Source organism: Palaemon carinicauda, chromosome 33, assembly GCF_036898095.1.
Source record: "Palaemon carinicauda isolate YSFRI2023 chromosome 33, ASM3689809v2, whole genome shotgun sequence".
Classification (NCBI taxonomy): domain Eukaryota; kingdom Metazoa; phylum Arthropoda; class Malacostraca; order Decapoda; family Palaemonidae; genus Palaemon; species Palaemon carinicauda.
The window spans coordinates 21,823,471-21,841,881 of NC_090757.1; the positions used below are offsets into that span (position 1 = coordinate 21,823,471).

General features: G+C 42.9%; 1 protein-coding gene across 4 annotated transcripts in view; it reads left to right on the forward strand.

Moving 5' to 3' along the window:
* LOC137625881 (RNA helicase Mov10l1-like) overlaps nt 1-18,411 on the forward strand; it is an 86,064-nt gene that overhangs the window by 4,740 nt on the left and 62,913 nt on the right. For all 4 annotated transcript variants that reach the window (XM_068356819.1, XM_068356821.1, XM_068356820.1 and 1 more), the window contains exons 3-6: nt 5,359-5,505; nt 6,539-6,642; nt 9,513-10,125; nt 17,522-17,698. In XM_068356819.1, coding sequence (XP_068212920.1) covers nt 5,359-5,505; nt 6,539-6,642; nt 9,513-10,125; nt 17,522-17,698 — 1,041 coding nt within the window. The remainder of the gene's footprint in view (nt 1-5,358; nt 5,506-6,538; nt 6,643-9,512; nt 10,126-17,521; nt 17,699-18,411) is intronic.

The following is an 18,411-nucleotide window of genomic DNA, read 5'->3' on the forward strand; positions in this document are numbered from 1 at the left end:
TTGGACTTTAGGAAAGTTCTTGCATTGTTCAGGGAGATGTATCCTGATCAGTTTGTATCTGCGGCCCCACGCTCTCCTCCATCTGAGTTTGCTTTAGGCACGCAGTCATCCGCGCCTGCCTTTACGAAACTCGTCCTCGGCCGCTCATCCAAGAGAGCTTTACGAGTGTTGGGAGATTGGATGCAGTCCAAAAAGAACCTTGGGAAGACAGCATTTACGTTTCCCCCTGCGAGACTCTCTTCCAGATCGAGCGTCTGGTATGCCACGGGAGAAGTTCTCGGCTTGGGAGTTCCTGCCTCTGCCCAGGGCGACTTCTCAAGTCTAGTAGACTCTCCCCGCAGGCTAGCCATGAGACGCTCTAAGATATGTTGGTCTCCTTCAGACTTAGACCATCTGTTGAAAGGAGTGTTCAGAACCTTCGAGGTTTTTAACTTTTTGGACTGGTGTCTGGGAGCTTTGAGCAGGAAGATCTCCCCTTCTGACAAGGAAGCTTCCTTGCTCATTATGTCCTGCATGGACAAGGCCATACGTGACGGATCCAGTGAGCTTGCGGCTTCATTCGTGTCCGGGGTCCTCAAGAAACGGGAAAACCTTTGCTCATTCCTGTCAGCTGGAGTAACACCGTGTCAGAGATCGGAACTTCTTTTTGCTCCTCTCTCAAAGTGCCTCTTCCCAGAGGAATTGATAAAGGAGATTGCTGCCTCCTTGATTCAGAAGGACACCCATGATCTGGTTGCGTCCTCTGCCCGCAAAGCCACCCCTTTGCCTACCGTATCTAGACCCAGGATGGACACTCCAGCGTCCAGATTCATTCCGCCCTTTCGTGGCAGAGCCTCCAGCAGAGGAGGTGCTCGTGCCGAAGGGAGACGTGGGAAGAAGAAAGGTACCAAGTCCTTTAAAGGCAGAGTCTGACTGCCACCTTCTTCAGACAGCAGTGGGAGCCAGACTCAAGAACTTCTGGCAGACCTGGGAGAAAAGGGGCGCAGATGCACAATCTGTAAAGTTGCTCAGAGAAGGGTACAAGATCCCGTTTGTCCGCAAACCCCCTCTAGCAACGTCTCCCATCAATCTCTCTCCCAGGTACAAAGAGGAAGACAAGAGGCTAGCTTTGAAGCAGGAGGTGTCTCTCTTGCTACAAAAGGGAGCGGTAGTCAAAGTCCGGGACCATCAATCCCCGGGCTTCTACAACCGTCTCTTCTTAGTGGTAAAGAAGACAGGAGGGTGGAGACCGGTGCTAGACGTCAGTGCGCTGAATGTCTTTGTCACAAAGCAGACGTTCGCCATGGAGACCACAAAGTCAGTTCTAGCAGCGGTCAGAAAGGAAGACTGGATGGTCTCTTTAGACCTAAGGGACGCATACTTTCACGTCTCCATCCACCCAGAATCCCAACCTTTTCTGAGATTCGTTTACGACAAGGTTGTCTACCAATTTCAAGCCCTGTGCTTTGGCCTAAGCACGGCTCCTCTTGTGTTTACGAGGCTGATGAGGAATATTGCCAAATTCCTGCATTTAGCGGATATCAGAGCCTCCCTCTATTTGGACGACTGGCTTCTAAGAGCTTCTTCCAGTCGTCGCTGTCTGGAGAATCTAAAGTGGACTCTAGATCTGATCAAGGAATTGGGTCTCCTGGTCAATATGGAAAAGTCCCAACTGGTCCCATCCCAAACTATAGTGTATTTAGGGATGGAGATTCACAGTCAAGCTTTTCGGGCTTTTCCGTCGGCCCCCAGAACAAGTCAAGCCCAGGTATGCATCCAGAACATGCTAAAGAAGAAACGATGTTCAGTCAGACAGTGGATGAGTCTGATAGGGACGCTATCATCCCTGGAACAGTTCGTTTCGTTAGGGAGACTACACCTCCGTCCCCTTCAATTTCATCTAGCTGTTTACTGGAAAAAGGACAAGACGCTAGAAGCGGTCTCGATCCCCATTTCCGAGAAAATGAAGTCAGCACTGACTTGGTGGAAGGACAGTATCTACCTCAGAGAGGGTCTGCCCCTGGCTGTTCAGACCCCCAACCACGTTCTCTTCTCGGACGCATCGGACACGGGCTGGGGTGCGACATTAGACGGTCGGGAATGCTCGGGAACGTGGAACTCGAATCAAAGAACGTTACATATCAACTGCAAGGAGCTACTGGCAGTTCATCTGGCCTTGAAAAGCTTCAAGTCCCTCCTTCAAGGCAAAGTGGTGGAGGTGAACTCGGACAACACCACGGCCTTGGCGTACATCTCCAAGCAAGGAGGGACCCATTCTATGACGTACGAGATCGCAAGGGACCTCCTCACCTGGTCAAGAGATCTAAACCCTTCTCTAGTAACGAGGTTCATACAAGGCAATATGAATGTCATGGCGGATTGCCTCAGTCGGAAGGGTCAAATCATCCCAACAGAATGGACCCTACACAAGGATGGGTGCAAGAGACTATGGGCCACATGGGGCCAACCTACCATAGATCTCTTCGCAACCTCGATGACCAAGAGGCTCCCAATATATTGCTCACCGATCCCGGACCCAGCAGCAGTTCATATAGATGCCTTTCTAATGGATTGGTCCCATCTAGACCTTTATGCATTCCCCCCGTTCAAGATTGTCAACAAGGTACTGCAGAAGTTCGCCTCTCACGAAGGGACAAGGTTGACGTTAGTTGCTCCCCTCTGGCCCGCGAGAGAATGGTTCACCGAGGTACTTCAATGGCTGGTGGACGTTCCCAGAACTCTTCCTCTAAGAGTGGACCTTCTACGTCAGCCACACGTAAAGAAGGTACACCCAAACCTCCACGCTCTTCGTCTGACTGCCTTCAGACTATCGAAAGACTCTCTAGAGCTAGAGGCTTATCGAAGGAGGCAGCCAGGGCGATTGCTAGAGCAAGGAGGACATCCACTCTTAGAGTCTACCAGTCGAAGTGGGAAGTGTTCCGAAATTGGTGCAAGTCGGTATCAGTATCCTCGACCAGTACCTCTGTAACCCAAATAGCTGACTTCCTATTATACCTGAGGAAAGAAAGATCTCTTTCAGCTCCCACTATCAAAGGTTACAGAAGCATGTTGGCAACAGTCTTCCGTCACAGAGGCTTAGATCTTTCCAACAACAAAGATCTACAGGACCTCCTTAAGTCTTTTGAGACCACGAAGGAGCATCGTTTGGCTACACCTGGATGGAATTTAGACGTGGTACTAAGATTCCTGATGTCAGAAAGGTTCGAGCCACTACAATCAGCCTCCTTTAAAGATCTCACTTTAAAGACTCTTTTCCTGGTTTGCTTAGCCACAGCTAAAAGAGTCAGTGAGATTCACGCCTTCAGCAGGAACATCGGATTTTCATCTGAAACGGCTACATGTTCTTTACAGCTTGGTTTTCTAGCCAAAAACGAGCTACCTTCTCGCCCTTGGCCGAAATCGTTCGATATTCCAAGCCTTTCGAATATGGTTGGAAATGAACTAGAAAGAGTCTTATGCCCTGTTAGAGCTCTTAAGTTCTATTTAAGACGAACTAAATCTTTACGAGGACAGTCAGAAGCTTTATGGTGTTCTATTAAGAAACCTTCTTTACCTATGTCAAAGAATGCAGTTTCCTATTATATCAGACTGTTGATACGAGAAGCTCATTCCCATCTGAATGAAGAAGACCATGCTGTGCTGAAGGTAAAGACACATGAAGTTAGAGCTGTCGCTACTTCAGTGGCTTTTAAACAAAATAGATCTCTGCAGAGTATAATGGACGCAACCTATTGGAGAAGCAAGTCAGTGTTCGCGTCTTTTTATCTTAAAGATGTCCAGTCTCTTTACGAGAACTGCTACACCCTGGGACCATTCGTAGCAGCGAGTGCAGTAGTGGGTGAGGGCTCAACCACTACATTCCCCTAATTCCATAACCTTTTTAATCTTTCTCTTGAAATGTTTTTTATTGTTGTTTTTGGGTTGTCCGGAAGGCTAAGAAGCGTTTCGCATCCTGATTGATTTGGCGGGTGGTCAAATTCTTTTCTTGAGAAGCGCCTAGATTAGAGGTTTTGATGAGGTCCTGTAATATGGGTTGCAACCCTTGATACTTCAGCTCCTAGAAGTCGCTCAGCATCCTAAGAGGATCGCGAGGCTCAGTAAGGAAGACGTACTTAAAAAAGGCAGAGTAATTGTTCAAGTCGACTTCCTTACCAGGTACTTATTTATTTTATGTTTGTTATTTTGAATAACTGCTAAAATGAAATACAAAATCCTTAGCTCATAATAATGTAAACAATTAATGCTGGTCTCTACCCACCCCCCTGGGTGTGAATCTGCTTATATAATCACCGGCTAAGTTTAATATTGAAAAATGTTATTTTTATAATAAAATAAATTTTTGAATATACTTACCCGGTGATTATATATTAAAGGACCCTCCCTTCCTCCCCAATAGAGACCCAGTGGACCGAGGAGAAAATTGAGTTCTGTGTTTACATTGAGTACTGAGTACCTGCACGACAGATGGCGCTGTTGAAGTACACCCCCTACCTGCATAGCGATCGCTGGCGGATTTTGAGCGTAGAGTTTTTCTGTCGGGCAGCAGAGCTGCAGCTTATATAATCACCGGGTAAGTATATTCAAAAATTTATTTTATTATAAAAATAACATTTCACTATTCCATTAGTTAGGGTTATTCACTATTTATTTACCCCAACCACAGGGATTAAGTGCTGCTTTGTAGGTATTTCCAAAAGGGTTGTTGCAACTTTATTGCAATCCCCAGCTATGCAAACTTTTAACCACTCTACTCCCTTCCGGCTTCATTTCTTGCTCCTTGCTGTCAAACCTCTCAAAATTTCACTTCAAAGCACGATTGTATGGATTTCTCCTAGTTGGACATCAGTGCTGAGAGCCTCACAATCAATGTTTCATAGTACTTCTTTATGATGAAAATGTTAAAAAACTTTCGTGGGAAGATTTTAACCCCCCCCTCTCTTGCTAACACTGCCCTACCTTATTTTTTGTCATAGGAGTTTAGGTACTACATTTTTTAGCCTTCCGCAGATCTACCTTATAATTAATCATGATAAAAAAAACTTTCCTCTTTATTTCCTTTTTTGCAAGTGTACTTTTGAACACACTCATAATAAAACCCTCTTCGTGTATTTCCAGCTCTCAAGTCATTTTGAGAACATCTCCAATTTATTCTCTCCTGTTGCCATTCATTCACTCAAAAATTATTTCAAAGCGCGCACACACACACACACACACACACACACACACACAACTCTCTCTCTCTCTCTCTCTCTCTCTCTCTCTCTCTCTCTCTCTCTCTCTCTCTCTCTCTCTCTCTCTCTCTAATATATAAAACAGTGAATGATTATAGTTTTGAATATTATTTGAAATCTTCCTCAGGTATTTTGCTCGAGGGATTTGGCTAAAGATATACAACCAGAATTACGGGTTGGGGACGCTGTGGTTACAGAGGTTATAGAGAGTGATCAATACCCCTTCGGATGGAGGTCAATCTCTCTCTCACCTGATGTCTTTCCTGAGTTGAAAGTAAGTATCTATTAAAAGTATTTGGATGATTTCATTTTCTGACCCCTGTATGTAATAGTAATCTTGATTTCTTCATTTTCATAAAAAGCTGTGAAAAAAAATTGACAGAATTCTGCAAATACAAGCAATACAGATCTGGATTAGTTCTGCATATCATGAACTGAAATCAGTTTTTATTTAATGCCCTTGAATACTGTACTTTAGTTTTATATTAGTACAGAGTAGCAAAATTGTTAGAGGATTAAAGGAAAATATGACTAGTTTTATTTTAGTTCAGAGTAGCAAAATTGTTCGAGGATTAAAGGAAAATATGACTAGTTTTAGTTTAGTACAGAGTAGCAAAATTGTTCGAGGATTAAAGGAAAATATGACTAGTTTTAGTTTAGTACAGAGTAGCAAAATTGTTCGAGGATTAAAGGAAAATATGACTAGTTTTAGTTTAGTACAGAGTAGCAAAATTGTTCGAGGATTAAAGGAAAATATGACTAGTTTTAGTTTAGTACAGAGTAGCAAAATTGTTCGAGGATTAAAGGAAAATATGACTAGTTTTAGTTTAGTACAGAGTAGCAAAATTGTTCGAGGATTAAAGGAAAATATGACTAGTTTTAGTTTAGTACAGAGTAGCAAAATTGTTCGAGGATTAAAGGAAAATATGACTAGTTTTAGTTTAGTACAGAGTAGCAAAATTGTTAGAGGATTAAAGGAAAATATGACTAGTTTTATTTTAGTACAGAGTAGCAAAATTGTTAGAGGATTAAAGGAAAATATGACTAGTTTTATTTTAGTACAGAGTAGCAAAATTGTTAGAGGATTAAAATGACTAGTTTTATTTTAGTTCAGAATAGCAAAATTGTTCGAGGATTAAAGGAAAATATGACTGGCCCATCTTTGAAGAAGACCTTTTATTGCCTCTACCTTCAATTATCAATACAACTCTAAATTATAATCCCAAGAGAAGTGCTAAGGGTCTGTGTAGCCTAAAGGTCTGAATGTATAGATTTGTTTTGTAATTTATTTTAATTTTTTTTTCTAGGTCATGAAGATGGGAGTTTCCAGCAGGCTGTGTGGAATTAATGGTAAAGCCACTGCTGAATTATTCAATGACAAGAACAACATTGTTATTTCTAGCTCTGTAAGGTGTGTACTTTTGGTAATTTTCTGAATGCTAGATATTTCTGTGTACAGAACTTTTGTCCTCTGAAATAGAGATGTCATCTGCAGTGCTGGAATGGCCTGTGAATTGTTAACTAGGTAGTTGTTTATTAACAAGTGGTGCGAGGGGAAACCCTCCTACCACTTTATCTTTAGCTGGAAGGCTTATAAGAGTACCTTTGTGCTCTATCAACTGTTGAGTCTTTTCATACATTAATTTATGGTAAGTGTTGGTTTTTAGATTTTTCATTTATATGAATGTTATCACAAGTGAGCAAAAGTACAGAAGAAAGGTGAACATCTGAAGAAGTGAATTATGTTCCTAATAGGATCCAATCCTTAATAACCTCAAATGTGTACCTTTTTGAATGGATGGCTGTAAGCAGCCACTCCCTTTGGGTGTGTTCTCATTCTTCCAATCAAGAAGAAAATGAATTCAGGCTTAACTTCTCTAGCTGGATAATAGTTTCTCAGCCTCGGAAGGTGTTTAGCAATGTCAGACAATGTTTCACCCGTGCCTGATAGTGAAAATTTTTGGTCAGGCAGGCTCCCCTGGTATCAACAGTGTTCCCCAGATTATGATCTCAGTGTTGTAGTGTCAGTGAGAATTCCCAGTGCTCTCCTTGTAATAAAATTGCCAGAGTAGTGGGTTGTTTTGTGGAAGAGGAAGCTCTTGTAGTATCCTCTTTAGAGGGATTGTATTCATTATCAGTTGCCCATACTATGAATCCTTTGTGAATGAAGAATGGTTGGCAAGGGGAAGAAGAGTTCACCTTCTCTCTTCTTTCTCTATCAATCTTTTTTCCCTTCACCATGCTTTCATCTGTGACTCATTCAATGAGAAGACGGTAACAAAGAAGATAGTCGTGTGGGAAGTCCTATTACTAAAAGTTTCATTGAACTCATTAAACTTGTAGTGATCGTTCTCCTTCTTCGGTAGGGAGTGACGGTATTCATGTGTGTGTGTTAAGAGTCACATTCGGTTCCTATCTCGGTCTTAAGTTGACAACTACCTGTACATGCTCTGTCCAGGTAGAGTGGAACGTGTTTTTCCACTTTCTTGGTCCATTCCGTGAAACTCGGGTGGTCGCAAAATCACCTAGTGTTCCATTCTACTAGCTCTCGAATAACTCCTGAGAGAGACACTTTCTACAATGGAGGTTATAAGGAATTTGTCTCTCCTGCCAGAGCACTTTTCACCAGATCACACAGTGTACTTCCTCACCTTTCTCTGAAGATGAAGGACCTTGATAGAGTTTGGATTGCCTCACCTCTCATTGATGATCCATGAGCGAAGGGAGCTGCGAGCAGTCTTGCTTACCATGGGACTTAGATTCCGGAGTGAGATGGTGTCCATATTCTCAAGGTTTGGGTGCGTACACCTCCTGCTATGCTGAGGAGGGCATCATAGGGTTTTCCCCTCTTTCTCTTGGAGAAGGAGAGGCTCCACAGTAATATGTAAATGTCTAATCTTTGGGGGATTAGATCTTGAGCTTTGAGCAGTCTTGCCTATCCTGTTGAAGTACATGTCCTAGGGTTGGGTGGTCCTTGTTTTCAGGGCACTGAGGCCTGCACCCACGGATAACTTGAGGAGGGCATCATAGGGATCTTTCTCTTTATGCTGTCTCTCTTCTCTATATCAGCAATAGAATAGAAGTTTCAGGGTCTTCATGATGTCAACCTTTTGAGGGATATGTATTCTGTAGTCTTTGTTGTCTCACAGACTGTGTAGCTATGACCCAGTACCAGTCTGTCTTTAATAGCAGTTCGGGACCTTCTCGATCTTATCCCTCCATGTAAGTTGACACAAAGTTGTCTGGTGTTATGAAAGGGCTCTGCAGTGCTACTTGATGAGGGCTTGATAACTTGAGGGAGAGTGTCACAGCTTCTTATTAGCCCTAGTGTCAAGACACTGTTCTTTCTGGCTTGGTGAGGCTGTTCGCTTGCAGATGCAACTTTGGTTATTGTGACATACCAAGTAAGAATTCACAAACTTAACCCTGTCAGAAACCTTCTGGTTCACCTGGTGGCATACATGGAATTGAAGGTGGACCTAAAGATGTCAGACCTCCTTTGCTTCTGGACCTGAAGGTGTCGGACCACCTTGGCCTCTGGACCATACAGATGTTACCAACAGCCCCTTGAGTCCTGAGGTTTTTGCTCCGTAGTTGTGTAGCTTTCCCAATTTAATCAACCTGTCTTAGTATGCATCACATTTAAAGTAACTCATTCGGTATAAGCCTTTAGGAGTGGTAAAATGACTGGCTCTACTACCTCTTGATTGTTCTTCTGTTAAGGGTATGCAGCAGCCGCAACCTTTACACGCTGGTCAAACGTCTGATGCTGCTGAGATGCATGATGGAGCACCTTTAATGCAGATTGCCTGCCAAGAAGAAACTCCTCCATACTTATGCCAGCTGTCCTTATCTAACTACATTATTAATGATTCAGTGGCTACTCCAGCACTACTAAAGAAATGTCCCTGTTTGAAAGGACTTAGGTTTTTATAGCTAATGAAAATGTAAATTACTCTAAGATTTTATATTTAAAGAAAAGAAATCACTTGAAATTAAGTAATATAATTGCCAGGTATCGTAAATGAGCAATATGCAAATTTTTTTACAAGATGATTTGTCATCTACCATTTTAAAATAACTCATGCACGTAATGGCAGCTTAAAGCCAAAATATATTAATTCATTGCATCTATTTAATGCCTGTGTACTTGGTTGATTGTGTGAACACCCTTTGTTTCCATAAGCTCTCTCTGTTACTTGTCAAAAATAATAATGAATAATTTGCTTGTTTCTGTGTTTTTTCTTGCTGTTTTATAACAAGTTGTTTATATGCTTGCAGGTTTCCACAAGTCCATCTTGGTTGCAAGTCGTATGTCACAGTATTTATTAAGAACATAGGTGAAGAGGCAAGTTCCTTGCAGCATATTAATTTTATTCATTCCAGTCAAGACACTCAATTCAGTGTGGTTTCTGAATCTCTGAATGAAATTGACAGTTTTACTCCAATAAAAATCATGCCCCACAGGAGCTGTTCTGTGAAGATTGCTTGCACAGGAAAGTACCTAGGACACTGTAAACAGGTTTGCATTTTTGATTTTGGCACTTTTAAGATTGGAAGATACATGATCGCAACAGTTGAAGACAAGGTAATGGACTGCATCGGGCCCACAGCTCCTTATCATCCTCGTGAGAAGCAGAAACTAAATTCCCACTACCCAAGTGACTCTAGAGTTGTGAAAGGAGAGAAGCCATTTAATGCTCCTGCTTTTCTACCTAAATTGTTACCCCAGTATCGCATTCCAAGAGAACTTTGGACAGCTATTTCAAATGAAGAGAAAGCTCATGATGTGGCTCCTGTTCTAAAGGAGGCAGTTAGTCTAGAAAATTATCAAGACAGATTTTCTTTGTTACTATTTTTAGAAGAGATTGAAATGATTCTTCAAATGCGAAAGGTTAGTCGACAAATGTTCTGAGTAAATTTTCTTTTGTAATATTCTAGTATGTTTTTCCTTTTTGGGCCTTAAGTTACTAGAGGGGATGATCCTTTGAAAGTTTGGTTCATTATTAAGTGCTTGATTTTTTTCTTTTGTATTATTCCTTGTTTTTCACAAAGAATTCTGTTGGTAAAATTTATTCTATTCATCTTAAATAAGGAGCTCATGTCAAATTTATATCGTGGAAAGAATTTTGTTTCCCTGTATGTATGCAAGATAGTTGAATCAAAGTGTCAAAAGGGTCCCATAATAATTTGAAGTTAGTCTGAACTTGTGGTTGAGGACTTTTGTTCAAATATTTTACATTGGTTGGTGCAAGTCAAGGGAAAAAGTAGTAAAACAGACTGTTTAAAATTAACCATTAACTGTAAGCTCTGAATTACAAATATGTTACGTAACCGGAATACAAACCAATGCTATTTATAGGGGTATTACTTTCGACGGATCTAAAAGGACGAGCCATTAGAATTTAGGAAAGGTTAACTACCCGTACCGCTAATTAGCGGAGGGTAGGGGGTTAGTAGCTACCCCACTCTTACACACTTGTGACTGTGCTTCACTTTGCTTTTGGCTCGGATGACGAACGGTTGTTGCTGCTTCTTATCATCTCCATTATTTTAGACTGCCAATAATCTGTTTTTGTCCTTTTCTTGCAGTGTGTGCGTGTGTGTGTGTACGCTGAATTCTGCTTATCGGCCATTCATACCTGCCTTGGTTTGAAGGGCCGCACCTATGGTACCTTCATGTCCGTGGTGGAAACTGATCCTCCAGCCTTTGTCTGGAGAGGTCAACACTGCAACAAATCTAACAAATATAATGAATGCCGGGAGTGTTGTGCCTCCCAGTGGGAAACGTATGGGCGTGGGAGGAAGATGAATTCCAAGCCGGATTGTTCTCCTTCGAAGGTTTCTTCGAAGCAGAAGAAACCCAAGGCTGCTTCTGCTTCCTGACTTTCCTCCAAAGCTCCTACTCGAATAGTAGTAGTGTAGGCCGCTTAACCCCCGGTCAACCTGGGTCCTTGAGAGACGGTGCTGCCTCCCCTAGTGAGGTGGCCCTAGCTTTCTCAAGGGAGGCCGGGTCTCTTTCTCCTTTATTACAGGTTTGGCCCTCCCTCCCTCCAAGGAGGCTCTGTTGCAGTTTCTTCAACGGGATGCTGAGCTGCAGCGAACATCAGCTTTGGAGGTCGACCCCTGGACCTTGGTCGACGTGGTGATATCAGAGCTTTTGTCTGCTGCCCTGCCAGCAGACTCTGTTGCTGCTTTTTCTGCTGCCGCCGAGGACTGTGCTTTTCCTTGGGGGGGAGGGGAAGCAAAGTCCAAGGCATGTCTGCTGCAAGTGTTCCCCTCTCTTGTTTGTGTGAAGGAGCAATCAGAGAGACTCCTCTTCGGATGCCTGCTGCCGATCAGCTTGCTGATCCTCTTATTGCTATGGAGTATTGTCATTGTGGTAGGAGACCTCGCTGCACTCATCCACTGCTGCGCCTTTGGGGTCCCCCTACACCTTTAGCAAAGAGACAACTCTTTGGTTCATCCCAATAGCCTTCCTCTTCGGAGGAACTAGCCCGTCATGACTATTATGGTTCCCGACCCTCGCCTGCCTCATCGGAGTCGTCTTCTCACTTACGAACTTCGGTTCGTAGCTCCCCTGCAAGGAATCGTTCGTGTTCCCCTCCTGAGGATGTGCTCCCTTTTAAAGGACACATTCCTTCTTCTAAGCATCCTGCAGCTGTTCACCGTCCATCTGCTCGCCGTTCACCTGCTCGTTGAGCTCCTGTGCAGCGTTCTCTGTCTTGTCAGGCTCCTGCGCAGCGTTCACTTGCTCGTCAAGCCCAGGTTCATCGTCTGGCCGCTCATCAACCTGCTTCTCGTGAAGTGCCTGTTCAGCTTACAGCTCATGAATCGCCTACTCAGCCGATAGCTCGTGAATCGCCTGCTCAGCCAACAGCTCATAAATCACCTGCTCGTCAGCGTTAGGATCTTCCTACCGCTTGTTGATCCCCTGCTCACTAACGTTTCCCCATGCCGCAAGGCTGCTGCTAAGCGTTCGCGTACCGTAGATCAAATTTTGCCATCTTTTGGTCAAAGCGGTTTTCCTGCTTCACGTAAGCTCCGATGGCCATCGCATCGTTCCCCAATGGTTCGTCAGTCGGCTTCTCGTCGATTGTCGACGTACCGTCCGTACTCTCGTTGGACTGTGTGGTTTCCCCGATGATTTCATCTCAGCGCTCTCCAATCCGTCAGCGGTCACCTGCTCGTCAGCGACCATCAACAGCACACCAGTGGTCGGTAGTTTGGCAGGGATCGCAAGGCTCTCCAACGAGCCAGCACCCAGCAACTCATCAGTGTTCGCCAACATGTCAGCGGTCATCAACTACCCAGCATACAACGACAAAGGTAAGTATCCGTCCTCAGCCAAGTGAGGATCGCCAGCCAACATCAACCTTCTTCAAGGAAGGGTAAGGTTCTCTCTGATCGTTCTCCATCACTCCATTTCCCTCCCCCAAACGCATAACTGCGTGACTGCTAGGGAAGGAATAAGAGAGCAAGTTACAGAGTTTAAAGATTCTGAAACTGCCGGCACCAAGGATGGTCAGATGTCCCAACTGGAAAACCAACCTTACTTGTTATAACGCCTGGGGAATCGTTGTATACGAGGTCCAAGCAGTTACCATACCTGTGAGTAGCCTCACTTATGATTTGTTCATAGCCTGATTCAGAGGCAAAGTCTAAAGCTCTTAAGCCATGGTGATTGGTAGGAGAAACAGAATTTAACCACTCCCTATGGTTAGCATTGAAATCACCGACAAAGGCGAAGAGGCCTTTCTATCATATTTTTGTATCTTACCCATAATGGTTAGAGGACAATCGAAGATAGAATCATCCATGTCTAGATTCCAGTAGATCGAACACACATAGAAGTTGTTCACAGATTCCCCTTCCCCTCTCTTGAGTGAGGAGGATGCTCTGGTCATACCCACATGGTTCGCACTCCATCAAGAAGTTCAGTCCATGCTTTGCAAGGAAATCCTTCTGCCAGTCCCAGACAGGTGTCCTGTGCCAGCCCCACATGCGAAGATGCCATAATGCATTGTCATTATTGTCTCTTCGGGGGTGGAGACTATCTGGTTCCTCCATGGAAAGAAGGAGTTTTTGAGGACAGCTGCAAGTACGATGTTGGGATACATCAGAAAGTGCACCACAGCAATACCAAGCAAAATGAGCAGTCTTCTGTGCTTGGTGTGCAGGGAAGGACATCTCTATTGTCTCAGCCTCAGTGTGTGATATTGTGTTCTTCCTGATCTTTCTCCAAAGTCAAATAGCTGTCAATGCCAGCATAAAAGGGCACCTGGTGGCACTAGGCCAAGTCTTCTGACTCAAAGGGCTCAACCTGGGTGCCTCCAGGGAGGTCTCCATCCTCATGAAGAGTTTTGAGCAGTCATGTCCACTTACACATGTACACCCATACATGGATGTCATTAAGATTCTGGGATTCCTCAAAAAGACTCCGTTCAAACCACTTTGGGAAGCTTCATACAGGGACCTGACCCTCAAGGCTTTTTTTCTCGTCTGACACTTGACAAAAGAGTCGGTGAGGTCCATAGTATCTTGTACCAGGGCTCACACTCAGAGTGATGCTAAGATGACATTCAAGTTCATACAAGAATTTGTGGTAAGAATGCAGAACCTAGCAGTTTAGGAAGAATGGTTTGAGTGTTTTTCCATCTCCCTGCCGACAATATCTGACAATCCAGAAGATCATCTTCTCTGTCCTGTCAGGACCATTTAGAAGTATTTAAATCTGATAGCAAGCTGCAGACCAGCCATTCATTATCTGTTTATGGGCACAGGGGGCAGTAAAGAAGATCTGTAGGAACACCGTCTCTTTTTGGCTACAGGAAACGGTCAGGAAAGCGCGACCTCTACCAGTATTGCTATTATTATTAGCTAAGGTACAAACCTAGTTGAAAAAGCAGGATACTATTAGCCCAAGGGCTCCAACAGGGAAAATAGCCCTGTGAGGAAAGGAAATAAGGAGACATACTAGTGTGCTTGAATGTGTCTTCAAGCAAGAAAACTCTAACCTAATACAATGGAAGACCAAAACTAGAGAACACTGGTTTCATTTTAGAATGTTCTTCTCGTAGAAGAGCTACTTACCATAGCTAAAGAGTCTCTTCTATCCATACCAAGTAAAAAATAGCCACTGAATATTACAGTGCAGTAGTTCGTTAGTACATTATAGTTGACAGTTACACAAAGAAAATTGTTCAAGCCACGAGCTCTTGCACAATTACAGCCCGTAAATGGGATAAACATGAGAGAGTGATGATTAGAACAAGATTATACAGTAAAAAAAAAATAAAATAAAACACTAACGGGATCAAATCACTTGCTCTTCAATAGATCACGATCTGAACGTGGCAAGGTGGTAGAAAGGGTTTGGTAGGGTGGCTCCTTTTCAGGTCCACGAAAATGAAGAATTGCGTAGTAAGAGGGAAAGCGTTTATAGCCGCAAGTCCCGTTAGAGTCGCAGATCACGGGAAGGAGAAAAGAGGAATTAAGTTGTAGGCAGAAGAAAAAGGAATACAATATTCCCAAGAAAAGCTTAAGTGGTAGAATTAGCGATAGGGAATAGTATTAGCTAAATAGGAGAGAGCTAATAATCAAAAGAGAAAAGTGATGAAAGAAGTATGAGAGCAGAGAGATAATCATGGCCGAGAGCCAATCAAAAATAGGGAAGAAGGAGAGAGTCATAGGGTGAGGACAGAGCTTGGTTGGGTTGATGGGAAGGAGAGGAATCAGATTGACGACAGGCAATCAAAATTCGGAGATTACGGATGAGGAGGGGGACAATGAGATGACGGGAAGGCTGCGGGCGTTAAAGGAAAATGATGTAGCAGGAGACTTGGTCGAGAAACAGGACTGAGAAAAGACGGTTGAGAAACAGCCAATGAAAATTCAGAATTTTAGAGAAAGGAAATGTAGGAAAACAGGAGAGGGAAACTAGATGATAAGTCCGTCTGCACAAAATCTTATGTTAATATATAAATATTAACAAAGATAGAGCATAGTGGGGAATATCGAATAAAGGGAAGGCATTAGTATAAGAAAAGAGAGAATAATAGTTTCGAGAAAAATGGTGTACAGTAAAGGGAAAGACAGATGTCAATAGCGAAGGGAGAAAAGGTGTTGACTTACTTAAGAGAATCTTACGCAAAAGAAAAAGTTAGAAATATGAAAGATGAAATTGAGGAAAATGAAAAGATGAGTAATGGGAAAGAGAAAAATGTTAACTTACAACAGAGTTACTTGTGTAAAGGGGACGATGAGACCTATAAAAAGAGCGAGTGTAAGGTGAAAAGAGGAAAAGATTAGTAGACAGTAGAGAGATTGAGTGATAGAAGAAAAAGAGAGAAATTGTAACACAGCAGAGCGAGTTCGTGCTAAAGAGAGAGTTAGATATAATAAGGAGAGGGTGTTGTATACTAGAAATGATGTAAGGGAAAGAGAAGAGATGATGGGAGAAGGAATTTTAGCTTACAGCAGAGAGGAAGGGTGTGTCAGTTTAATGGATGGAGAAGAGGGAGAGAGAGGTAATTAGAGTTGTAGAAATAAGGATGAGTTAGATGAGGGTGAAGGGGCACTCATAAGTTACTTATTCTTGCTGGAACAGGTAACGGGAAGGTTTTGATTTTGTGCAAAATCAAAGGAATCAGGAATAGGCAAAGGTGGAGAGGGGAGTGAGTGGAAGGAGGTTGGCGGGGGTCAGTCTTAGAACGTGTGGAAGGGGGAGGGGGATTTCTGAATGGAAGAGAGCAGGATTTGTAGGTTTTGGAGGAGGAGCAGCAGCCTTGGATGTAGAAGGAACAGGGTTTATAGGAGAAGTGTCAGGATTAGTGGTAGCAGGAGGAGAATTGGAGGTTGCAGGAAGGGAATTGGAGGTTGCAGGAGAGGAGGAGAGGGGAGGAAGGTGATTCCAAGAATAGTGAGGTCCTTGGCAATTAGGGCAGCAGGCAACAGTCAGTATCCCAGCCTTGTAGAGGGCCAGACACACATCTGTGTCATGGCTCTGCACAGATACCACAGGTGGAGGTATTAGTAGTACATTGGTTTCGTTGGTGTCCGAACCCTTGGCGTGCGTCGAAAGTATATGAGGAGTTGGAGTGAATTCCTTCATAAAGAAGGAACCCCAGCACCGTAGATCAAGATATTCTGGAGGAGGACCTCTGTAAAGGCACTTGACCTTGAAGGAGGGTGCACCAAATCTCGTAATACACCTTTCAGCAGACAGTACATTGTTGTGGTACTGTATAGGTTCGAGAGGGAGCTTTGGGTGGGACCCACAGATAATGATGAACCTCGTTTTCAAAGCAGGATCAAGTTTCTTGAAGACATCAGGTCTGTTGAGGAGTTCCTGGCCGGACGCAGCATCTTCCGGGGGGATGATGAAATTTCCTGCAATGTTAGATCTAACCTTGATTCGGATGGAAGGGAGATCAGCCTCGAGAGACTTGATCTTGATGTAGGCTCCCACAGCAGGATCGTGAAGGACAAGGAATTTAGGAAGAGGACTGAATAGGGCAGAAGGAGTGTGGAAGTTAAGTTGCCGTTGGGCAGAAAAGGGGTTGGGAGGGTTATTGATGTCAGCAGCCATGATCAAAGGATATATTTTTTTATTCCACTCTTTTTCTGCTATCGGAGACATAGTCTTTCACCTAGGCAATAAAAGCATACCAGGTGAGTCTTACAGAAAATTCATTACTTTGATTTGGCTTAGAAGGATGACACCTTTCAAACCCAAGGATTCCCCTTTTTTCACGGGTAGCGTGTGCAAAGGTACAGCTAGTTCTCGCCTCACTCCTATAGGACGAAAAATATATGCCGGGAGAGTGGGCTAGTCATAGAAGTTTCTCATGGTCGACTCATGAAGTATTTCCCCTGTGAGTCTCCTATTTAAAGAACGAAGGTTTGTATTCATCTTGGAACAAATATAAATTTTAATTGATTAGTATTTTTCATAATGACAAACCTGGGTCCTTTAAATGTTTACCTCCCACCTCACCACTCCACAAACCCTATAGTTGTGGGATTGAAATTAGGAATTGCCCCATTTTGGAGAATGAGATAGCCCCCATCACCCCTACACTGCTGCTAGTCTCTTACACAGGATATTTTTGTTTATCCAGCTGGATCAGTGATGCTGTTGTTTTTTCCTATTTAAAGGACTCAGGTTTTTATAGTTAGGAGTAATACAAATTACTTAAAATTGGTGATTTTGAGGCTAGAATTTAGGGTTTTAATGTTTAAGTAGAGTATGTGATTTAATATAATGAGAATCATTATTCTGTTTTCAGTTTGATATTGAAAGGACAACCTTCTCTCACCATGGCGAGTATTTGAGTCTCACTGTTCCAGGTCTTGCTGAAAAACGACCGTCTTTAATGATTGGTGATTCTGTAATTGCATCCAACCCTACAGGTGTAGGAGGCCCTGAATATGAAGGATTTATCCATGATGTGCTTCACACAAAAGTAAGGAGCAATCATTCTTTTAAAACCATTCCACCTTATCTCTATTTAAAGGCTTTCACCTATGCAGGATCTATCTAACTTCAGAATGCATGTCCATGGCATTTAGGAATATGTTCGAGCCACTTAGCCTTGTGCAGTATGCTAAAGTGTCTAAACTCTTGATGCATAAGAGATTAGCATGTGCAATAAAATTGACAAGGCTTGTGAATGAAAGTATGGTACATGAAGAAATGTAAATTCAAAATTATTAAGCAAACCTTGGCAAAAGAATGCAAGATTTTAAAATGATGTAGTTATAAATTTTGAAAGGGTTTTGATAAATGTTGCTTGAGAGCGAAAGTTTGGAGTATGACAAAGCCTAACTTAATTATGAAGTGATATCTAACAAATGAATCATATCAAGGTTTCAAGTATCGGCAAAAGGGTTATGGTTAGAACCATAACTAGTACCTGTGTTTACCCTCATACCACTTGTACGTAGGTTGTACAAGTGTCATCTATAAATAAGCTTTCAAGTGGTTACTGTATTTGAGATTTTTTCAGGTGTTTGGAGATCAGAATATTGTGTAAATAAAGTGTCTCTCTATTTAGTTAGTTCCAGGAAATTACCGTAATTCTTTAGTTGTAGGTTCTTAACCCATTCACTACATTATTGAGAATGTTAGCTCTCCTTCGCCAATACACAAAACCAACTGAAAGTAGGAAAAGTACTA